Below are 26,244 nucleotides of genomic sequence, written 5' to 3'. Positions count from 1 at the left end.
AGGAAATATTCATGTGTCATTCTCTTTCATAGCTATATGGTGAGTAGATAGGCCTCAACATTTTGAGGTAAATGTGTTCAGAAGTCTAAAGAAGTCTTTTTTCTACATTTTCTGCATTTCATAACATTTAGTTTTTATATGTATACCACTGTTAAGAACTGTGCTAGCTAACCATGTGCTGATTAGCATCTTTGAGCTGGGCCCAAAGTATCTAAAATCTAATGGAAACACGTGATCCTTTATCTGGGGGAAATAAACTAAATTTAGTACAGTTATGCAATTTTTTTAGTATTTTAGTGTGTTTTAGGCACTACTGTACTTATTTACTAAAGGTAAGAATGTGGTTTTAAATCCTAATAGAAATGTATTATAGGATCGATTATAATATTTGGAAATTTTCTGACAGTTTGAAAGAAGTTGGGTAATACTGAAAATATTTTTTAACCCAATCATAATTCACAATTTACACCTGTACCTCAAAATCAAACCATGCACTTTCACACACTTTTTTTCCTGACAGACTTTGTTCTGTTGCTCATGTGGCATTCTGTAAAGTTCATTAATTTCTCCTAATGTTTATTCCCGCTGTGCCATTGTGTTAAATGAGGTCAGCCCTGTATGGGGTTCACTGATCAAGGGCCACGTTTGACCCTGATGTCTACAGCTCTCTGATGTAAGGAATATGAATGAGTCAGGTCTCTCTCCCTGGCATCAGGCCAGAGTTTGTGCGTATCATCTCTCCAGGACATCAACCTTTCCACCGGCCTTACTGTTACAATAACATCCCGGAAAATGAAACATTCTATGCAAACACACTTCATTTTATTACAGCAGATAAACATAATGGCCAGGGACAACAGACTTAGGACAAGACTTTTTTAAGACTGAGAACGAGTGGATGATCTATATCAATTACAACTTAGTTAATTTACTTAACAATTTTGTACTAAATATAAAAAAATGAACAAATACAAATAGAAAAAAAAAAAAAAAAACAGCAAGATTTGTTTGATAAAATCAAATAGTTTGCCATCTTTGTAAAACCCGGCTCAGTTTTTTCTAAAACTGCTGAAAATTTGTTTTAAAATAAGCTATACAATCATAAGGCAAAAAAAATTAATCTCCTTTCTGTTTTGTTTTTATTTTTTGCATTTTTTATCGTTTCCTGACAGATCCACTCTTCTTATCCTCCGATTTCTGCTTTTTGACATCTTTCTTTCCCTTTGCCCCCAGATTCTCATAAACGTCTTCATTTTTTCTGAAAAAAGAAAAAAAAAAAAAAAAATCAGTCACTAATGTACAGTAGCCATCACAACTTATAGAGGAACAAAGGAGTGAACAGGAACTCCACTGCAATGCTTGGATTTAAATGCTGTTAGATTTGATTATGTAGAAGTTGTTATTGTTATACTAAGTTGTTTTAGTAGTTCTCATTTTTTATTTGCGGTCTACGACCGTGACCGTAAAAACGTGAGAGGGAGTTTTGCCAAACATTGTTCAACGATTATTTCAACTCTGTGATTACAGTAAGGCCAAACTGAAATAATACCAGATCTGAGATACAACGTCCAACTCAGTCCTCTTTCTCTTTCAATGGGATATTGCACAATGGTTCTACGGCTTTCAGAAAGCTTGTGTAAGCAGACGGCCGTGTGACTGAGAGATCTTTGAACCGCCTACTTAACTGGTTGTCGGTTTGAGGAAGATAAGGGGGATGTGAGAGGAATGTTTCTGGATTGTTATGGGAGTATTTGGAGATACACTACAAGTAAAAGTCTACTTACTTCGCAGAGGCTTTGCGACTGGCCTTCTGGTGTTTGGGCTGAATTGAGAGGTTTCCATATTCGGTTTCTGTTTCCTGTAACAGAAAGATAAAAAGATCAATAGCAGTACAGAAAACTGTCTATCAGTCCTATCTTCCTTTTTTACAGTGGTGACTTTGATAAGATATTACAATGGAACCATCTTGATAGATATCCGCAAATAGATATACTACTGTTCAAACGTTTGGGGTCATTAGGTTTGTAGTATTTTCAATTATTTGCATTTATTTGACCAAAAATACAGTAAAACAGAAATACAGTGAAGTATTATTACAATTTATAGCAATTGTTTTCTATTTTAATATACTTCAACTGTAATTTATTCATGTGATGGCAAAGCTGAATTAGTCATTACTCCAGTCTTCAGTGTCACATGTTGCGTCACAAATCATTCTAATATGCTGTGATCCCTTTTTCTTACCATGACAGCCTTTCGTGTGACCTTATTCGACTCTATATACTGTAGCACAGCCAAGTAGATGAACTTGTACTGTGCTTCGGTTTGCACCATGCCAGACCGCTGATCTCGAACCATCTGAATGCACTTCTGGATGTCGATGTCACAGTCCAGACCTGACAAAAAAACAACATCTTTAGAATCATTTGCAAAAACTGTGAATATGTTTGATCCAGGATCTAGGTGTACATGTGAAATGTGGTTGCAACAACTAAGAATAATCCTATTATAGGATTATAAGACTAACTGTATTGATTTGTGTTAAAATATCTGGACCATTTGGAAGGGAAGCATATTAGCCAAACATATTGTAGGTTTCTGAAAGCCTGAGGGTATTCACAGGTTATAATGCGTTAATCAATGTGATTGCACTGCATTAACACTAAGCTGCAATAAAAATGATGAATTATAATGAGTCTCCTGCTGAGAGAAGTGACCTGTGATTTTTCATGTCATGATCTAAAATGAGTTTCGCCGTGGTAACGTTCATTAATGCTTTCAGACAAAGGTGAATACTGAAACAGCAGTGACCCTCTAAGAATGATTTTAAGATTAAAATTGTAAATCTCTCATTACGAGTTGGAATTAATTAAAAAAAAAAATAGGATTCACAGGATTCCAGAGGTTTAAGTAAACAATGTAAATACACTATTTTCACTACCGAGTTAAGAATTAATACATTTAAGTAATTAGCAGACATTTTTATTACATTCAGGGTATGAAGGTATTACCAGGACAATTCCCTGAGGGTTTAAATGGATAAAAAAATGAAAGAAAAAAAAAATCCCAAAAAAGAAATTCTGTCATTAATTAATCACCCTCATGTCGTTCCAAACCTGTAAGACCTTCTTTGGAACACAAACTAAAGGGATCCTATTATGCTCTTTCACAAAGTCTTAATTTTGTTTTGGGGGTGTACTAGAACATGCTCTCATGCTTGGTGGTTCGAAAAGCATTATTTTTCACATAATTTACATTATTACAATACCTTTCTCCCCAGCCTGGCACAAATGGCTCGATTAGTTCTGGGTTTGATGAAGGCCCGCCTTCCGAAAAACTAAATGTGTTGTGATTAGTGAACAGCTTAGACTGTGTTTCAGTACTGACACGCCCCTTGCCAAAGCAGCAAGTTCCGTCTGCTCCGTTATAGTTAAGGATATATTAAGGTATAGTTGTCGCTACAGTAGTGTTGGATCCTATCGTCAGCGTACCAGATCGTCAATACATGATATTATTTACATACTTAGTTTCATTGCCCAAAATCAGCTCCAGCACAAGGCTAAAAGCAGCGAAATGTTTTTAATATGACTTAATTTGTATTTAACATGACAACAAGCGAATAAAAACATTAGTTAGTAAGGTTAGTAATTATAATTCTTACATTTCCTTATTCAAAAAGCAGCTACAGAAAACGAGCAAAGAACATTAACATTATCAAAGAACATCATCACTGATTAGCCTAGCCTAGTCTAATGCAAGTTTAAGCATTTTAAAAAACACTCACGTTATAGGTGAAGCTATATACACTGTATGATGAATAAATCTGTTACCACACACTGCACACGTCTGTGGCATGTTAGGGCTCCGATGCGGCCACTCTAGTTAATGTTTGTGTTTACACCAGCCACGCCTCGGCATGTGTTTTGACCCCCATACTGCACACATCTGCGGTGCGTTATAGCTCTGACGTGGCCACTAGAACTGATCGGCACTCTAGTCAATGCTTGTGTTTATGCCAGCCATGCCTCGGCATGTGTTTCGACCCCCTGTGCTGCACACAGTGCGTTATGGCTCCAACGCGGCCACTCTTGTCCAGGGATAGGCAACATTGGTCCTAAAGTGCCGATGTACTCACCTGCCTGTAGCCCTAGTAATCCTGAAGACCTTGATTAGCTTGTTCAGGTGTGTTTGATTAGGGTTGAAGCTAAACTCTGCAGGTCCAACATTGCCTATCCCTGCTCTAGTCAATACTTGTGTTTATACTCGCTGCCCCGCAGCTTGTTGAAGCCTCCCAGAAGCGGCTCTCCACGCTGCATCGCTAAGGTTAGGGTAATCCCCCACCTCGTCCCTACCCACCCTCCCCCCCCCCAACCAATAGAATTTCTGTAGGCGGGATTTATTTTAATGGTCTTCTAATGGGCCACGTTGTGACATCATAACACCCAGAAAACAACGCTGTAGTCCAAAGGAGCTGTTTGTTGTAGTTCTTGAAAAGGGTTTTTTTAAAAACTACATATCCATGTGACAGCAGTGGTTCAACTGTAATTTTATGAAGATGTTACGAAAAATAATGACTTTATTCAAATCTTTCTTCTCTTCTCATCCATTTCTCTCATTTCTCTGTTTTCTTTGGGAACAACAAGTATTCTCGTAGCTTCGTACCATTACGGTTGAACGTCTGATGTTACATGGACTATTTTAACAATGTCCTTACTACCTTTCTGGGCCTTGAACATGGTAGTTCCATTGCTGGGTCAGAAAGGTCTCGGATTTCATAAAAAACGTCTTAATATGTGTTCTGAAGATGAATGTAGGTCTTATGGGGTTTGGAACAACATGAGGGTAAGTAATTAATAACAGAATTAACTTTTTAAACCTCACAGAAAGCATTTTTTATAGTAAAAGTAAGAAAACCTCAGCACAGAGTGATATAAACTCACCTTTAGCATCGATGATGTCTATGAGCATGTCGATCACCACAATGGTTCCTGTTCGTCCAATACCAGCACTGCCAAAACACATTAAGCAACAAATATTTGAAGCTATCTTTTCAAGCTTGCAGAGGTCATGAGACACTGAATGTCCCATAGCACATGTTAATACTAAAGAGTAAACAAACTATTAATCTAAAGAGTGGGAAGTATGGGATCATGAAAAGTTCAAGCATGCACTGTGATTATAAAATGCTGAGTAGTGTGACTATTGCATAAACCTCCCCGCCTAAGACTGTCAGTGTGTATTACATTTCATGCCAAGACATGAAAATGAAATGTACTACACTGTTTTCATTGTTAATAATCAATAAAATGAAATAAAACTGCTGTTAAATGATCTTAGCTTTGTAGAACAATTTGGAGTGACCAGGTCACTACAAAAAGATGAATTATGGTATGTTTTATGGACATCTGAAATAGCATGACTTGTGCTCATGAAGCCCCCAAGTGGTAGATGAAGTAATAAGAGGCTCTTTTGTAAGGAAGTACCTGCAGTGGATGATCATGGGTCCAGTTAAAAACTCGTTCTGTTTGATGTTGACCTGCTCCAGAAAACTAAGCACTCCACCAGGTTCTTGTGGCACGCCGTGATCCGGCCAGCTCAAGTATTGGTAGTGCCAAATGGTGCGAGCTGCCTCTTTCTAGTATCAGAAAAGTAAAGATTTTCATTTAAGAATTTCTGATGTAGTTTTATTCACATTTTAAATGAAAATGATACAATTTTAGTAAAAAGATATAATAAAAATTAATATAAATATACATCAGTAAGATTTTTTTTAAAGAAGTCTTTTCTGCACATCAAGGCTGTTTATTTGATTAAAAATACAGACAAAACAGCAATACTGTGAAATATTATTGCAATTAAAAATACTCAGCATATTAAAATGATTTCTGAATGATCATGTGACACTGAAGACTGGAGTAATGGCTGATGAAAATTCAAGTTTGCATCACAGAAATAAATTATATTATAGTTATAAAGTATTAAAGTAATTATATTATAAAGTATATTGAAATAGAAAACTGTTATTTTAAATTGCAATAATATTTCATAATATTACCTTTTTCTGTAATTTTAATTTTATTATTAATCAAATAATAAAGGAGTATAACGTTACTTTAAAGGCTTGTGCATTCAACTGTCTGCGAAATGGAGCGTTGTGCTCTTATATCCTACCTCTCTCATTCGGCACAAGTCCAAACATTCCATAATATTTCCATATTTGAGATGTATCCACTTGCTAAACTATTATTTATTATGTAAATTATAGACTTTGTACTTCAGTCTCGTTACAACAGTGATACAATGAGGCGGCGCGCTGATGTTTACTTCACTGTATTTTATTTAGATAAATTAACGTTACCAACTGCGCTTTCAAGTCAGCAAAGCTGGAACTGATAAATTTTGTGTGTGTGCGCGCCGGCACGATTACTTCAACAGTTTCCTTACACCGGGAAAAATCAACTGAAAACATTTACTGTATTGTTAATAATGCATCACTGTAAATGGTCTTTTGTAAAATAAAGAAAAGAAATAGGATGTCGCTTTCTGCCATTTGAGTTTCATTGCTTTCACAAAACTGAAACTCAGCATATATAGGCTATGTAACATTATGTAACATAATTTGATATAATATTTAGTATTTTTACATCTAGGTGGAAAAAAATGTAAGTGGTACTATATATATATATATATATATATATATTTTGACAATTTTAATATACATTGTTAGTTGTGAGAGTAAGTGTTCATGAAAAACTAATTTAAAATGAACATAAATTTCCAAATGTCTTAGTATTTTAAGACACTCAACTCTTAATTTAAATTTTATTGTTCTTACATTTTGAAAAATCCTAAAATTAAAGTCCTACATTGTTCTTACCTTTTGACTTTTTAATCTAACTATAATCCAGCTGTGTTTGCTAATAAAGAAAGTCCATATTTAATAACAGAAAGACCATATTTTAAACAGACAATACTCTTTTTTGCAAAATGTTTTATCAAGGAACATGCATTTGGTATGAAAGCTATGAAATGCATTGAAAGAGAATGACAAAGAGGGAGCGAATCTGGGCCGCAGGTGCAGTATGCAGAAACATGGTGTGTGCTAGTATGAATGCTTGCACAGAGCTATTGAAAAAACTGCTTTCTTACCCGATGTGGTGCTGTGAGCTCCATCACTCTGACCTTGTAATCAGCGGCATCCATCTCAGACAGTAACGTCACCACATATCTGCCTGCTTCCTTCGACTCTCCTTGAGTAGTAGGCCAGTATGGCACACACTTATTCTGCAGAGGGCGCATGTAAGAAAAAAAGGAACTGTACATTTGCAGTCAAGAAATTTTACACTTTTTTTAACAGCAAGGCTACAATAGCAAGTAGATTTAATAATAATAAAAATGAGTAATTCTAAATAAATTAAAAAGAACGTCAACCATTACTAACCCGTCCTTTCTCAACCTCCCTTGTTGTCATAACGATTACTCGTGTCTCTTCTTGCCATACCATTTGCCAGAAATCGTTCACAGTTGTTGCAAGGCAGCCTTGACAAGCAATGTAAACTTTCTGGGAATTAATATCCATTAATTTGTTCTGTGAACACAGACATATAGAAAGAAGAGAGGAGGAGGAAAAGAGAGTTTAATGAAAGGATCTGAGAGATTTATGATTATGTTGTGATTTATGTTGTGGACGTACTGTAACATAGTTGGCATTGATGTAATCAGAGCCGACAACATTGGGATCTCCGTTTTGCAGGATAACCCTAGTTTCATCAACTGAAAAGAGAATAAATTTGAATATTTATTATAAAAACGTATAACTTTTATTTCATTTGATGTATTTTTCAGAGAAATACTCCATTGCTCACAGGGAAGGATGTTCTTGTATCTGTTTTTGCTTTTGTTTTCTGGTCTCATTCCTTCATCTCTGTTCTTCGTTACCTTAGTTTCCAACTTCTGCAGCGCCTACAAGCAAAAAAAGAGATTTATAGATCAAAAATAGCACAGACTGTAAGAGAAATTAAGATAGAGAGTACACGTGACCACATCCTGCCTGTTGTGAGTAGCTCTGAACGACCGTTTGGCTCCTGTGGTCTAACCTTACTACGACCAGAGATCTTCTCAGAACAAACATGCTAATTTTAGCAACAGTTGATCGAATTCTTTTTGTCAACTTGTACCAAGTGTTACAACTATCAAAAAAAATGGCCGTAAACATGCATGAATTGTTTTTAACAGACCCGTAAGCTCATGTAAATGTAGGTGATGTGAGGGGAAAGAAAGACTGATGGCTATAAATTATTTGCCTGTGACTTCATGTGATTTATGGAAAAAATAAATGTAAATTTATCAAATAAATGCAAATAATCTGTTATCGCTCAAGATCTACCTGCTTTTAAAGAACAACAAGTGGGCAAAAAACAAAAATGGATTTTGCTGAGTGGGAAATACTGCGTCTGTTGTGGTCTAACAGACTACGGGCTGCTGTTGGTGTTAACTGATTAACTGCAGTCCGTGACCCCACAACAACCACAGAATCTTTTAAAACTTGTGTGGGAATGAAGCTTTTTTTACTCACGTGAACTATTCTGCAGAGTTTTGTTTTAAAATTTAATTTCATTTAATTAAAATGTTTTAATTTAATTAAAAAAAATTTTTTTTAATTTACAATTTTTAATGTAATTTAATTTACATTTTTTAAATCTAATTTAATTTAATGTAGAATTTTAAATGTAATTTAATTTAATTTATTTAAATTTAATTTAAATAAAAATGAATTTAAATTAATATTACATTTAATATATAATTTCATTTAATGTTTTGTTTTAAAATCTAATTTAATTTACAAATTTTTATGTAATTTAATTTAATTTAATATTTAATTTATAATTTATTTTTAATCTATTTTTATTACATTTAACATTTTGTAATTTAATTTAATTTAAACTGTTAAATGTAATGTAACCTAATATAATATTTAATTTAATTAAAAATTTAAAGTTTTGTTTTAAAATTGTATTTAATATTTATTTAATTTAAAATTTAACTTAATATTTAATTTATTTTAATGTAATTTAAAACTGAATTAAAATTACAAATTAATTGAATTGAATTGAATTATTTATTTTCTTTTTTTTTTTTTGTGGTTTCTCCTAGACAACTCAATACTCCTGTTGGTTCAATAACATATTTATCATCATTAAAATGTGACAAAATAATAATATCTGCCAAAAATGGTATCATACATTTGTGTTTAGATTTGTTAAAGATTTGTTTAGCTCACATGACATCTAAAAAAAGTGTATTTTTCAGGAATTCCATATTAACATTTTTTTTTAAATAATTCGAGTAGTATTACTACAAAATGTTCAAAATAGTTATTTTCATAATAAATCCCACAATGAGTTCATAAAATGCAGCTGTGATTGCTGTAATGCAGGAAGAACTTGTGATTCATCTACAGCTAGGTGGCGAATAACCTTTGAACATGCCACTTACATCAAACTCTTCCCAGAACCCAGCTTTTATCTTCTTATCAGCCCCGTCCATGTTATCTAAGGTCTGGTCGAGCTGCTTTACTCTGCTCTCAATATCAGCTGCGTTCAACCTTGTGGAGTAATAAGGCTGAGGAAAAGGGTAGACCCCAAAACAAATAGGAAGAAAACAGGGAGAAGAGCAAGACATCAACACAGACAGACAGACAGACAGACAGACAGAAAAGAGTAGGAGACAGACAACAGAACGGAGGAGAGAGACAGACAGAAATGGCAAAGATTAATCACAACATTAAAGGTGCTTCCCACAGTTCTTTGATGTGCCATTTTGTCACACACAAGCAAATAATTAAATTTAACAGATATTTTCCAGTCGAATCTCTTTATCTCAGCAGAACAGCCAACATTTATCCAGTGTAAAAGTAACTGCAAATCACTATAACAGTATAAAAGTTTTTATACAACATTTTGAAAGGGTTTTAAATATCTCAAAATGTAGGAGAAGCTTACGTGACCAAACTTAACAGTAAGTTTCCACAGTGCTGCGGTTAATACCAGTAGCTAGTGCTTTGGTTGCACATCTTGCTTGACATTTAAGACATTTATGTTGGTATGAAAAAAAACCCTTTGATTACAAATGTTCTTTACCTGTCTAAGGTAAACCACTGTCCCAGACAACTCCTCAATACCAGTGCGTTTGAAATGCTCCACAAGGTCTGTCAAAGTGTCAAAAACGTCTTTACCACCAACCGTGTAACGGTCATTCTGAAAAAAAACATCCATAAGAAATTAAACGTTAATCAGTCAGTCAGATTCATACACAGGGGTAACGTGGGGTTCCTTAACTGGATGCCAAAAAGGACCTCCAAATAATAATATTATTAAAAAATAAAGACAACACATATGATTTGGTAACACTTTACAACCAGGTGTCATTTGTTAGCATTAGTTAATGTATTACCTAACATAAATGAACAAAGAACAATACATTTATTATAGAAATAGTCGTTCATTGTTTGTTTGTTAGTTCACAGTGCATTAACTAATGTTAACAAACACAACTTGTGATTTTAATAATGCATTAGTAAATGCTGAATTAACATTAGCTAAGATTAATAAATGCTGCAGAGGTATTGTTCACTCTCAGTTCATGTTAACTAATGAACCTTTATACTTTTTGAGAAAGCATATTACCATTTTTTTTTTTACTCATAAATGTCACGTCCTTTGAGATTACTGTATTTACTTTTGAGCAACGTAGGTCAATCAAGGTCATTTTAAGTAGACGTATCTCATTTTGAGTCAGTTCCTCTTAATAAAATGTCCAAAAACCTATTCTGGTAAAGTACTTACACTACCAGTCAGAAGTTTTTGAACAGTAAGATTTTTAATGTTTTTAAAAAAAGTCTCTTCTGCACACCAGAAGTACAGCAAAAACAGTAAAACACTGAAATATTTTTACTATTTAAAATAACCGTTTTCTATTCGAATGTATTTTAAAATGTAATTTATTCCTGTGATTGAAGCTAAAGTTTCAGCATCATTACTCCAGTCTTCAGTGTCACATGATCCTTCATGCTTTAAATTGATCGAAAGTGACAATAAAGACATTTGTAATGTTACAAAAGATTTCTATTTCAGATAAATGCTGTTCTTCTGAACTTTCTATTCATCAAAGAAACCTGTTTTTTTGAGCAGCAAATCAGAATATTAGAATGATTTCTGAAGGATCATGTAACTGGAGTAATGATGCTAAAAGTTCAGCTTTGAAATCACAAGAATAAATTACATTTTAAAATATATTCAAATAGAAAGCTGTTATTTTTGTTAGTTTTTGCTGTACTTCGGATCAAATAAATGTAGGCTTGGTGAGCAGAAGAGACTTCTTTAAAAAACATTAAACATCTTACTGTTCAAAAACTTTTGACTGGTAGTGTATACTATCCTTATTAAAAATGTATACACAAATGGATTTTACTTTAATAGTACAACCTGTGAAAATGCTAAGCTTTCATTAAACTTTCAATAACCAAATCACCAAAATCACCAAAATGGCAACACAAAAGCTTTCTGTGTCTCTTAATCAGATTAACAGAAGCTGTCCATCGGTGAGAGCTTACATTTCCTTGGATAAAACAGGGTTAACACAGGCTGATTTAGAAAGTTTTAGGCCTTAACAGAATTGTTTAGTTCTCAGAGCTTCACAGAACACGTTTTGTTCTGTTAATCTGCTCAGAGGGCAACTACGCAACGATGGCAATTTGTGCGCTTTGAACCTCGCTAAAGCACATACGCATACGCACATACCAGTGGGATAAAAAACAATTGACAGGCAGTGCGTTGATCTGATTTTCCCCTGGTCATAATCGTCTACCGTTCATTTAAACAGCACAACAATAGCGCTTATTTAGAGCCATGAGTGGAACATGACCACCCCCGCTGCCATTTTCACACACTAATGACTCAAAGTCCAGTCGCGTTTTCAGGTAAGCGCAAACGTGCGTATTAATGTGCATACTGTGTGTTCCATATGTATTTAAATGCTTTATCTTTAAGTATGTCAAACATGTTTATGTGTCCATGTCAAACTGTGTGCACAAATGTCATACTGCAAATATATTTCCATTTAAGCACGTTTTTTTAAGGTTATTTGTAGAATTTATAAAAACATTCAAATATTCACCCTCAAGTTGTTCCAGACCTGTATGAGTTTCCTCTGTTGTAAACAAAAAACGATGTTTTTGAGAATGTGGGTTTGGTTGCCCACATTCTTCAAAATATCCTATTTTGTAACAAACTCATAAAGGTTTGGAACAACTTGAGGGTGAGCAATTGATGACAGAATTTTCATTTTTGATGAACTTTTCCTTTAATTACTAGGTTGCTAAGATCTATACAAAAGTACATTCTTAACAACTAAATCCATTATTCACCAACATTTTAGTGTTTTAACATCTATGAAATAAAATATGTATCTCACCAAGTATAGTGCCCTCAGAAATTTAATAACAATTAATGCAAGAGGTTTTGAACAAAATCAGCATAAATCCTATTCATTTTGTGATGACTTTGCATTGATAAGACAACAAAAAATGTTTTTAAAAGTTAAAAATATATTTATACTAGAGCTATTTTTTAACTAATTAGCCATTTATGTTAGTGTGTAATCAACTGTTGTGCAACTTCTGTAACAACTGACTCTTCGCAAAAAGTCACTGTTGCTATGTCCGACAAACAATTTCGCTCTCAACTACACATCATGTTCTCACACAGTGAAAAATACATCGCGGAGCAAAGAGGAAACTGACAAAACGCCGTCAGACACAACAGAGCAGATTACTTCTGGTATGAAACAAGGTCTCAGCTTTAAAATGTTGTTATTTTTAAAGAAGTTCAAACAATAAATACAGTTTTGTGGCTCTTTAATGTGTCGTGACAGATCAGCGTATTGCCTTATTAGATCAATGACATATGAACCAATTGTATTTTCTTTTTTACTTAAAGCATGAAAACAAAACATGAATGAACATCAGAACATGTTTTATTTCAACCGCTGAAAGACGTCAGCACACACAGTGTTTCAAGTTTAAGTCGACCAAAGTTAATCTACTCTCCTGTCTGATTCGTTTGTCAGACAGAATGGCAGATTCGGCATTATGATTGGTCAGATCGCCTGTCAGTCAAGCTGTTTGCGAATTGTCAATTGACGGCATGTGAGCCATCATCTTTTCATGTTTATTTAAAGCATGAAATAAACATGAATGAATATCAAATGTATTTTATTCCAACTGTGGAAAGCCATTAATACATTTAATTTTTCAACTTTAAGTCCACCGAAGTTTATCTACTCTCGTGTCTGATTTGTTCGTCCTGCCAAATGGCAGATTCTGCTTTATGATTGGTGAGGTCACCTGTCAATCAACCTGCGAATGGTCAATTCCATATCCGTTTAATGCATTTACAGAAATGCTAAGGATTTTTGCTGATATTGTCCAAAACCTTACTTGGAGGGAAGTGTAACTAAATACTGGACTTGAAACAAGCTTATGAGGTACAATATTCTACCATCACATTCAATTTAGATACTTGCTATTAAAATGAATGTAAACCATTCACCTTGTTCAATTCACAATCAAACTAGCACTTACATTGCACATGACCTTGATATGGGAGACCCTCCTACCAGCACTGGTCAAATCATCAGTCAGCACAGACATAACAAAATCTCCTGGTTTGGAGAGCGACTCCCTCACCAGGAACGTCCCGGGCTCATTGCGCTCACGGAGGAGCTTCTCAGCATTTGGACCTGACAAGTGGCCATGGTACCACCTGAAGATACAAAAACAAAGAGGGAAATGTTTGTATTACTGCAGGTACTCGATGTTCTCACAATAAATACAGTTAAAGCTAAAACGTAGTTTGTTATTTATACATGAATCGAATTTCCTGCACACATAATGAGAATGAATTGACGTCTCTGATGCGAAACTAACCCGTCAAGGTATTTAGAGGATGACGGTGCCTAAAAATAAAAAACAAGGGTAAATGCAGCTGCACCACAAACCACTGCAGCCATGAATGCAAAAACAAGAGGCTGAGCACTTATGTCACATCTATATTTCCAGTGCGCATATTTATTTATTTATTAGCAATGCGTTTCTGGATCGTGATGCAAAAAGTATGGCGGTCCTCACGCTCTTGCATACTAAAATGTGAGTTAACAATTGGGCTCAGTTCTCAATTTCTACATCTTAGCTTCCTGTACTGCGGTCGGAAAATTTTCTGATGACAAGATTTCTTGACTCGAGACTTTGGTGTATTTTTAGCTTGTCCTTCCTTCTCTCTTCTCTTGAGAAAAAAAAGGCTTGCTAAATCGCCCTTCTGGGGGTTCTTCCATGGTTGCTTTTTGACAATTACAAATGGTGAATTACGAATTTGCTGCTTCTGGATAATAATGCATTTTTAAAAATTTTAAATATAAATAAAAAATAAACAATTACGTATTTTATAGTTATATTCTCTAATGAAAAACGATGTTAACTAATACAACTTTTATATATACATCAATTTTAGTTATATAGCACTAATAAACAACCAAAGTTGACCTTTTTTCTTTAAAACAAGATAAATAGATAATGGCACATTGCAATAAATAAATAAATAAATAAATTCAATAAAACAGGACAATAACATTACTAAAATACAGTGTGATGATGCTTCATCACTGATTATATGCCAAGTCAAAAAGAAAGTTTTTAGTTTGGACTTAAAAACAGACAAAGAAAGAGCTGATCTAATAGAATAAAGTCATTCCAGAGACTGTAATTTTTATATTTTTAGTTGACTACATCTTGTTAATGTGATTCTTAAGTTCTCCGTCTTTACTAAACATATCCACATGACCAAAACTTAAGCATGTCTGACTGAAACACGTTTCATCTGGACAACTGTCTTATTATTAATACACCATCTCATGCAATCAGACATCTTTGCGTATCATCAATGCGTCTTAATCCTCCATAAACTGATCTAGATTTTTGATCTTTTAAGTTTTCGATTTCAGACCGGACTTCAACAATCAAAGTTACAGACTCTGGCATTAAACGTAATATTTAAAATGAGTGTCAGATGTTTAATACTATGTCACTGCAAATTTTCTATAAAGTTATTATAACTTGCACGACAGACTTGGGAACAATTTTCTTTCACTTATGTGTTAAATGACATCACAAGCACATTATGAGCACAAATGTACTGTAAGTCTCTGGTGACCATGTTCTACATTTATGATAAAATACTGATAATTATGTTAAAATAGCATACAAGTTCTGTCTTTTTTTTTTTTAGAAATCAAGCCCCTTCTTAATTTCATTAATATTAATTTATACTGTATGAGAGATGCTCATTCTAACTAAGAAACAGTGTTGTTATATAAGTTGCTTTAAACGTAAGCATTTATTCTTTCAATGAAAATCAGCCAGAGTTTTTTGGACCCCAGTGACTGTCAATGTAAGGACAAAAATAGACATTAGGAGAGTAAATTATGAGACAATGTTATTTTTTTCTTATTAAATATCTCTAATTGCTAGAAAATACCAGAAAGAATGTTCTAGAAAGTGTTATGGTGTTACAACCATTAAGGAAAACACGTAACAGCTGATAACACGTAAACATAGTAAGCCAACGTAGTACTTTCATGGGACAAAACTATATAAAAGTGTCACACTGAGTTCGGCTGTGACCTTAGTTAGCATTTAGGTTCTCTGTCCGTTAAACAACCCCCATCAAGCAGCTCATCATGGGCATGACCAAAAAAAGAGAAAGAGAGATAGAAGGGTGGGGGACAAAGAGCTCAGAGAGACAGTGGAGAGATGAAGGAAGGCCTGAATGGGTCTGGTCACTGTTTGCAAATGTGTCAAAACTAAAGTTTCCAACCGCAGTTGAGAAGAGGAAGTCAGACACATGGCAGAGGGAGGGGTGGAGTGTGTCTGCAATTCAAGGTGCATCAAAATGAAATAAAAAAGCTAAAAGCAAAATCAGTGACCAAGATGGTGAAGCTTTGGGATCCAGAAAATCTGGGATTTAAAATCTTACTTATTTTATTTTGCTTATTTTAATCTTACTTATTATAGGATTTAGCATTTTAAGAACGTAACAACACACCATATTTTTTAACATGAAATGAATAAGAATTTTTTAAGAGTTTGCACTATTTCTAAGTCACTAATTGAATAAACAAATTCGATTCAAAAAGGTCAAGGTCAGATGCTTTTGCTTCAATTGATCATTGTGGATATGATCAAGTTTTGCACAAATGCAAATTCATGCAACTTGAATAAATGTCACAAACCAAATATTATGATGTACTGAAATTAATAATAAAATCTATTTTAAAATAATATAATATAATATAATACAATACAATATAATATAATTATAGAATAATTATAATATAATATTTTTGCAATTGAAAAAAATAATTACAAGAAAACTAAAAATGGTTGTTATTTATAATCACGATGATTAAAAATTCACTTTAACTTACAGTGCATTAACCATTAGATTATTAATCATTAATCAGCTTTAGTTTCTTTTGGTTCAGACAGTCAGACAGACAGTCTTTATTTTAGTGAAGTATTGTCTATTTTTTTCTGCACTACATTTGCTACTAAAATAAATCTGAAATATTTCACACCTAAATGTGCGAATTTCTTTCTTTTGCACCATACAGACATTGTGTGCAGACAAAGAAGGGATACAAATAAAACTAATAAAGTCCACGATATCTGTGCTAACATGATTTTTAGCGCATATTATTACAGCCAACGTTAACACACCTACACGCAAAGTATGGTTCACTAAACAATGTTTATCTAACATTATGCATGTTAAAAAACTTATGATTAGTAATGCTGATCTAGTATTGTGTGTCTGTGATCCATATAAATAGGAGAAACTGATAGAGTATACCGTGTAAAGTTCTCCAGTTGTGTGGTCAAATGCAAATTGTATCAGAATCTGATGTGGTAGCAGACTAAATGAGAGGTAATGTACATTTGGTGTAAACGTAAAGCAAAAAGACCCCATTAAATGTCTTATACTTGTTGACAACACTAACCCATATGTTGCTAATCAAAATAAATCTGCTGCTGTTTGGTCACTTTACTCTTTATTATTTTTAAGATTATCAGTAGTGCTGGAAGAAATTGTAGAGATTTGTATCAAGATTTGTTCCTCGGTTTCTGACGTAATTGAAAGTAGAATGTGGAAGAATTTCAATGTGTGATAAAATGGCTGATCATGTGCTGTTAACAAAATGCTTTTATTAAATCAACACAACAACAGCAGGGACGGAAAGTCCTCTGAGGTGACATTTTGCGCTAATGCACAAATTGACAGTGGCAGCAACGTTTACCATCAGTTTGCCAATAACCTTTTGGCATAGCCACCAGTTTTTGAACTTTTTTTTTTTAAGTAGTTCAGCTACAGTCAAAATACTGCTTTAGCTTTGTTTTTGTTGACAAGCTAACAAAAAGTGAATGAAAAAAAAAAAGAGCTGTTATTTGTAAGTTGTTAGCCACACTAGCACGTGACAAAGACTAATTCCAGTACATTGAAGCGATGTAGGTAACCACTTTTGTTAGCTTGAAGTGCTAATGTAGCATTAACAGTGAAGTTCTCTCAGCATACCAGAACAGATACATTTACATAAAATACCACTGGTAAATCTACAAAACTCCCAAACACTTTCCAAGGGGAAAAGCAGTAAAACTTCCTTTTCCTGACCCTGTTTATTAGGTCAAATAAATGTAAATTCTTAACCTTATGAGGCAAATGACTTTCCATGTCCAAAAAATTGTGGCTATGTTTACATGGATGGCAATAATTTGACTACTGGATCTACAGCAGTGGTCTAAAGATAAATTTGCAAACAGGATTTTCCGATTACTCAAAAAGCGCTACGCTTATCTGCATTAAGTTTAACATCAAACAATGAAGCAGCATAATACAAGGCCTAGAAATGCCACATTATGATTTTGACCTTTTGAGTTATTCACTTTTTTCTGACTAAACACTTGACCTTCCAGCTGTTTTGAATAGAATAATCTAACTTAAGAAACAAATGCGGAACGACTGATGTTACACATCAACATCAGTATGCAATATAAACAAGCATGAATATGTTTATCTATGTATCTGTGTTTGGGAGGCCTCATTAATTGGTATACATGACCTAGGACCAAAAAAACAGTCATAAGTGTCAATTTGAAATTGATTAATCATCTGAAAGCTGAATAAATAATCTTTTCATTGATGTATGGTTTGTTATGATACAGCTATTTGAAAATCTGGAATCTGGGGGAGAAAAAAATCAAAATCAAAATACTGAGAAAATCACCTTTAAAAGGTCTTAGCAATGTATATTACTAATCAAAAATGAAGTTTTGATATATTTAAGGTAGGAAATTTACAAAATATCCTTATGGAACATAATCCTTACTTAATATCCTAATAATTTTTGGGACAAAAGAATAATTGATAATTTTGACCCATACAATGTATTGTTATTGCCAAAATATACCCATGCTACTTAAAACTGATTTTGTGGTCCATGGTCATATATGGTGTTGCAAAAGCAAACAGGGTAGCAATGGAAAAGTTTCATACCCAACCTATATGCAAAGTCATAATCAGAATATTTGATATAATTAAGAAAGTGGTTATAACTTTGCATAGACAAGGTTAGTAAACACAGATGAAACTCATTCTAAAAATATGCACTGAAACCTTGAAATAAGGTATATAAGTCTCACAACCCATTTATATCAAACAAATGTCAAGGAAAAACACTTGAAAAACGCATTTATTTTGTTCAGTTAATTTTGTAAATACATTCCGACATCTTCAGCAAGAGTCAAATATGATGGCTTACCTCTCAGTGGTGGGATCAGAGCAGTTCAAAGGGTATTTGAGCTCAATAACGGTCCCATCTTTATCCTGTAGAGTTCCATGGTCTCCAGTGTAATATTCCACCAACTCGGCCAACGTCGCAAACTTTTCCCCGCCGTACAGGTCATAATAATCACCCGTGTTCTGAATCCTGATGTGTGTCACTGTTTCTCCAACTCTGAACGAGAGAGGAAAAGAAAGAAAGTGGACTGATGACACATCACACTTATTATTTCTATTTATTAATAGAACATGGCGTCTCAAAATAATTAATCCAGGCTTTAAACATGAACTCTTTAAACAGGACATAATGTCACAGGAAATGGAGTAACCGTAATTTCACGAAGTATGTAGAAACTCTAAGTGAATGTGAAGTAATTACTTGACCTGACGTCTTTTCACAAAGGATGGCAGTAATATTTTCTGTCATAGATAGTGATTATCTATTTTAATCCTGTTTCTCAGGTTTGCAGGTTTGGCTTTCTGAGTTTGAATAAATCATTACCTTCTCTAAAAATAGCTGTGTTATGCATGCTAGTAAACTAGTTTGGTTACATGGTTTGGCACCAGGCTAAGCAATACATCAGATATCTGTCACAGGAAAGAGGACACACACTAGTATACACATATGCATGGAGGACTCAAATCGGACCTCAGTTGTTTCCATTCCCTTCCTCCCTATACTTTTGTCAGTTTTATAATATTCTAATAATTCAAGGCTTCAAAGTTTGTACATAAACATTTGAAAAATGATAAATGGAATTTTTGAAATGATTTCCACTAAATTAGAATGTTAGTAACAGTTGATTTCAATTATTGTTGTTAATGTTGTAATTTACCCCTAAATAAAGGTTTATTAAACTACAAATATGGTTAAAAAAAGATGGCAAAAAAAAACAAAAAAAAAACATACAACCACAATTGATTTGCAAATTTCAAAACTGAAAAAAGTATGATGTTTTCAAGCCACACGCAAAAAATAACTCTCTGTCATAGTTATGAACTGCATGTACAGACAACATCAGAATAGAATAGAATTCAATATAATGGTCAAAATCATACAGCACTACGCGTGCAGATTTTGAGCTGTTGACACTGATCTTTGCCCTTTAAAAAATGAACTGACATTATACTGGCATTTAGTAGCATCAAATAGTTGCGTGACAACATCCATGTCAAACATCGCATACAATTATACCAATCGGTCTACTGATTATATGGTTTCTATTATTACGCAGACACTTTTTTTAAGTATTAAGTAGATCAGAGGGGAAATAACACACTGTATGTCTTGAGCATATTTGACAGCTTATGTGTACAACAAGCAAATTAGGTTTACAGTCTATGAAAGTAATAAAAACCCAAAGATAAACGAGTGAATTATTGCATTATGTGAAGTGAACTGTAATGAACTGCTGATGACAGGTGCATGGCAGATAATGAGTAAATTAAAAAAGAAAAAAGGAGAAAATAAAAACATGTGCACGAAAACATGTCCATTATTACTTTTAAAGGTCAGAAAACCACGTCCCACACAAAGCTTCTAAAAGGATCGAGACAAAAAGCGATGCATGTAATACAAATACAGAACCAAATTGTCACCACACATAACGAAATATTTATTCCCATGTAAAGCGTGGTGTCTTGCCTGCCATCTATTCCAAAATAAAAAGTAATTGGTTTGAAGGTAAGTATATAAATGTTTCTTGTCAGACTGTAGAACTAAACACCGTCAGACAAATCAGAGTAACAAAGTCAAAAGCTCAAACCAATCAAATACAAAAACTTCTTTTTTGTCTTTTAGCCAACACAAAAAGTCTTCTAAAGCAGAAAGTAACAGAAAGCTATGAGCTCTTATCACCTAATCTGACCTCAGCTTGTCCTCAGAACCTAATTTTCTCTAAATTACATAAAAAGTGGCTAATGATGGATATTTTTAGCATATCAAACCAAAAGTGCTGTACCTAACAGACAGGGAGAAATCGCCCACATTCTTCTTACTGGGTCGGGCCAGGAAGCTGCCATGGACACCTCGGGTCTTCAAAACGGTTTCTGCGTCTATTCCAGACAGATCTCTGTGGAACCACCTGTTTTTAATATAGAAACAAGCATATGTTAGAATCAGACACACTAGAGATGATAAATATAACATTTTTTATATTATGAGCGGTTTCATATGAATGGCATAACATGTGGATGACTCAGCACGCAAGCCAAATATTTCACAAAAAGACGTTTATTAACTTTTAAATGATGAAAAAACAATACGCTGTTCAAAAAAATAAATATTTGAACACTCTGAGGCAATATTAGTGTATCATATGCATAGTTAATAGGACGAACTACACCTGTTTTGAGGGGAACTGACTTAAAACATTTGCATCTTAACGCAAATTGTTTAAATTTAACAGCAGCAACTGCTTAGAACATTTTAATTAAAACCTCTAGCGTTATTAATTTCCGAATTCATCCAAATTATATTAAATATTATGATGTAATACAATTATAAAACTATCCAAATATTTTAGGTACTTAATAGGTATAGAATGTAAAGACATATGTATATACATGTATATAATGGTATGGTGAAGCACATGAAAAAAAACAAGCACACTCTACCAAGGCCTACCAAACCACCAAGTGCATTTGCAGAAATGCACATACACGTGCAGCCACACATGCATCAGCATATAAATACACCTTGCACATGCAGTTGTGTAAAAAAAAATGCCTTTTTAAAAAAAAAAAAAAACATTGCAAGACTCAGAGATAAGAGACTGTGGTGCAAAACTTAAGGGTAGCAAAACTGAAAAGGGGAAGATGAGGAGTTGAACAAGATTGGAACAAGAGTGCAAAGTGCAAAGTCTGTCTCAACTTACCGTACCATCTTCCTTTTTCAAATGTTCCTCTTGTAGTCAAAAGGGAAAAAGAATCGAATTCACATTAATATAGCATCATATATAATACAGGCATACACAATAATCCAAAGCAGTAAAGTACAGACGTCTTCTCTTTGTGTCATACGTCAGCACTCATCCTCTACTTTTCCATTTGCCTCTGTCTTTCTATAACGAGTGCAGCGACATCCCTTTACACAACCAACCACAGCCCATAATCATTTGTCTAGCGGCTTCATACCTGCCCTGCGTGCTTCTCCTTCGCTCTCGAAATGTAAACAGTTTTCGGTGCTTTGAAGAGCAGGTCGTCCTGACAGCGTATATAAGCTTGTCGTAACGTCCCTCCCTCTTTCACTCTCTCATGCACTGTTACAAACTTCTTCCTTCCTTTTTGTGGCTTTTTCATAAAACAGTGAAAGCAAACAAGAGAGGTAAAAGAAAGATACAGAGATGGCTGATTAGTTTCTGTTTCTTTTTGTCAATAACTAATCATAAGACAAACACCTAGCTCACCAGTTGAAACTACAAGAGGAAGAACTACAGGTAGTGCAAAATAACGATGACAATGAAATGCAAATTACCCTTTCTTATTGCTTCTTCTCTCCAATGGCTTTCTGAATGTCTCAATCTTGCTTTTGCTCCCTGCCTGTCTTCTTTAATGACTTTTTCCTCGCAGGTTGATTTCACAAGCCGGGTGTCATCGAGGCTGACAGTTAAAGTCCATTATATTTAGTTGTACATTGCACTTCCTTGTTTCCAGACCTTCCCCTCTCACACACACACACACAAATAAACACATGAGGAAGCACAGAAACTTGACGTATGCTATGGGTTGTTCATTGCATCATTTATATTATTATTGTTATTATTACTACATCAAAATGGCCTAAGGTACATATGCAAAAGTATAACTGCTTTAACGCACCACAAGGCCAGCAGTGTATTCTAAAAATGGTTTTTGTCTTAGCGTTAGTTAACTATTATAACCCTGCTACACACTAACATTCAAAAAACTGGGGTCATGAGATTCTTTAATGTTTTTAAAAGTGGTTTCTCGCTCCAACATGCAATGCCGTTGCGCTTTGGGAATCCTGAGTTCAAGTCTTGGCTCACAGATCTTTCCCGATCTATGTTGAAAACCGTTGTGCTGCTACACGTTGTGCTGGAAGTGGCTACATTTTTTCTTTGATAAACAGAAATTTCAAAATAACAGCATTTATTTGCAATAAAAATCTATAAAATAACACTATAAAGGTTTTACTATGACTTCTGATGGATGTAATGCATCACTGATGAATAAAAGTGTACATTTCTGACCCCATACCATCAGTCAAAAGTTTTGATCCAAAGTTCTGCAAAAACAGTACAATTTTGAAATATTTTTACTATTTAAAATAATTGTTTTCTATTTGAATATATTTTAAAATATATTTATACCTGTGATTTTAAAGCTGAATTTTCAGCATCATTACTCCAGTCACATGATCCTTTAAAAATCATTCTAATATTCTGATTTGCTGCTCAAAAAACTTTTATTATTATGTTGAAAAAAGCTGAGTAGAATTTTTGATGAATAGAAGAATAGAAAGAATACAGAAAAAAACTTTTTATTTCCGATAAATGCTAATCTTTGGATCTTTCTATTCATCAGAGAATCCTGAAAGAATGTACTCAACTGTTTTAAATAATAATAATAATAATAATAAATGTTTCTTAAACAGCAAATCTGCATATTAGAATGATTTCTGAAGGATCATGTGACACTGAAGACTGGAGTAACAATGCTGATAATTTAGCTTTGACATCACAGGAATAAACTATAAAACAGTTATTTTAAATAGTAAAAATATATCAAAATTTTACTTTTTTTTCTGTACTTTGGATCAAATAAATGCAGGCTGGGTGAGCAGAAAAGCCTTCTTTTAAGAAAAATAAAACATTAAAAATCGTATTGTGACTGGTAGTGTACACAGGGCTAAAACATTTGCATGACACAATTTAACATATGTTAAGCTAATACATCCATCCAGAAAGGGAAGAATTTTGCCTTGCAAATATCTATCTCCACGAGCCTCTAGGTCACAACTATTAATATTTGAATACATGTAAAGTCCAGGATCAAATTTCACGATACCATGACAAAATGTTTTTCAAAAGCTTCTCTAAGTGCCTCTTTCTAAAGTTAGGTAATACAAAACCATATTTATAGGTAAACTGACAGATACCAGATATTTAGCAGCACCTTCAGTGGTGAAATTGTCAGTTCAGTAAGGAAGTTAAAGATCAAATATCCTAAACCCTCAACACACATTTCAAAAAACACCTTGCCATTTGACAGGTGATCAAAATAGTGGATCTTACCACATTTCAAGGGACCAGCAAAAAGAGATTACTGTTGAGGGTGAGCCAGATAACAGTTAGCCTAATTACAGAGTCTAGGCTGGATGTGGTTGGTTGGATTAAGATTTGGAGCACAGAGTGCCAGACAGCACCTCAGAACAAAAAAAGCTGTCTTAAATCTGATCCTGGCAGCAACAGGAAGCCCATAAATATGAGGGCAAAGATAAGTTTCACCCAGCAGACTGGATCCAAAATGTTGGGGCATCTTCTAAAAAAATTCATATTTCTAAAAATAATTCAATGATAAACCTTCTCAATTTCATCTACACCGACAAAGAAGCAACATGCATAAAGCCATGGTAAAAATCCCTTACCTACATGACATGCTTCTCTTCTTTTCAAAACGTTGTACATACACACAGTTATCCCATGTCCAGTTCTGCACTTGAATGAAACAGGTCAAGCATAGTTTGAGCAGTCTGCATGGCACATATACATGCAAAGTGAAGGCTTGACTAACTAGACTAGACTCTCTTCACAAGTCTTCTCAAGGTATTTGCTCTGATAAGTTATCTGCCCCCACCCAGCCATTTTCGCTAATTGTCATAATTTCCCCATCCTGTTTTTTGTAATTTATTAACTCTTTCTCTCTCTGTGCACCATCCTCTGCTGTCCATGTAATCTCTCAGTGTGGTCACTGTTGACACATGAAACCAAATAATCAGTTTATAAACGGATTGATGGCTCAATCAGATTTATAAGCTTCCATTTATACACCTCAATTCGACTTTAATCATAACTAAATTTCGGTACGTTGGGGCGTTGTAACAAGAAATGAATGGCCATGTAAACCCTTGAATTCGATTATTTTTTCCAGTCTGATTCGGATTCAAAAATACCTTGCGCACATACACAGTTCTGTGATTCATTATGTTTCTGTAGGTCTTAAACTAGTCAATAGAGGAGACTAAATATTTGCTACTTATGTTTGCAAATCACGTAATCATAGGCATAAAAATGGAATTTACTGTATAACGCGGAATGTCACGGAATTTGATATGAACTAGTGTCAGTGAAGATTAAGCCGTAAAAAATACTATTAGAATATGAATCCTGCATTTTCTGCGTGAGTGAATGAATGACGCAGACGTGCGGTTTGGTTTATTGAATCGCACATGATCCTCGGGGTGTTTTCAGCCTCTGCTAAAATAAAGGAGTACAAGAAAACATAAACATAATCTCTAGAACTGCTCTGAAAGTCAATTCATGAGCATTTTACCGCTTCTTTTGAAAAAACTATTGTCATATCAAATACAAATAGAACCTTAAAGGTCTTCACAGCAACCAGTCAAAATAAAAGTTCGCTTTAAAAACAGACAAAAATGTTGCTTAATGTAATAATAGTACATTAATAATAATAGTACATAATAGTACAATAATAGTACATTAGTAATAATAGTAAAACATTATTTTTTAATGAAATATTTACCAGAAAAAAATGTAAATACACAACAGTTTTTTTGAAAAAAAAAGAAAGAAACTAGTATAAAATAGTATTTAAAAACTAGATAAAAAGTTCGTCAAGACAAACTTTAAGTTGGCTTGAGAAAGCCGGAACAGAAATTTTTAAAGAGTTTGAAAAGTTTATATAGTTTAAAAAGTTTCAGAAGTTTTAAAAAGTTTTAAGTTTGATGGTTTTCAGTCTGAAATAGTTTGAATTCTAAAGTAGTTTTAAAAGGTTAAAGTTTGGATGTTTTGAAGGCAAAACAGTCTGTCAGAGATAGATAGATAGATAGATAGATAGATAGACAGAATGTTGTTAGCGTGTTATTAACATGATTAACATGACATGTAAGCATGTTTCTAGCATGAATAGCAAGTTACTAACATTTTACTAGCATGGTGCTAACATAATTAGCAAGCTACTAACATGTTAGCATGATTAGCAAGTTGCTAGCATGTTTTTAGCAAGATTAGCAAGTTAGTAGCATGTTGCTAGCATGATTGTAACGTGATTAACATGTCGTTAACATGTTATTAGCATGATTAGCAAGTTACTAGCATGT

General features: G+C 33.9%; 1 protein-coding gene across 1 annotated transcript; it reads right to left on the bottom strand.

The window, feature by feature from the left end:
• Positions 1-800: 800 nt before the first annotated feature.
• ptpn6 (protein tyrosine phosphatase non-receptor type 6) lies at positions 801-22,695 on the bottom strand. Its single transcript, XM_051131589.1, has 17 exons — positions 22,420-22,695; positions 22,080-22,235; positions 21,821-21,849; positions 20,906-21,028; positions 18,925-19,119; positions 13,640-13,820; positions 10,140-10,256; positions 9,496-9,621; positions 7,866-7,962; positions 7,694-7,773; positions 7,442-7,588; positions 7,150-7,284; positions 5,484-5,635; positions 4,941-5,008; positions 2,245-2,396; positions 1,785-1,858; positions 801-1,258 (listed from the first exon to the last, which is right to left on the bottom strand). The coding sequence occupies exons 3-17, from the start codon at positions 21,826-21,828 to the stop codon at positions 1,156-1,158; spliced, it is 1,758 nt and encodes a 585-aa protein (XP_050987546.1). The 5' UTR covers positions 21,829-21,849; positions 22,080-22,235; positions 22,420-22,695; the 3' UTR covers positions 801-1,155.
• Positions 22,696-26,244: the final 3,549 nt, after the last annotated feature.

Source organism: Labeo rohita, chromosome 16 (assembly GCF_022985175.1).
Source record: "Labeo rohita strain BAU-BD-2019 chromosome 16, IGBB_LRoh.1.0, whole genome shotgun sequence".
NCBI lineage: Eukaryota > Metazoa > Chordata > Actinopteri > Cypriniformes > Cyprinidae > Labeo > Labeo rohita.
Note: the sequence above shows the minus strand (reverse complement) of the source record. Positions and strands in the feature narration are given on the sequence as shown.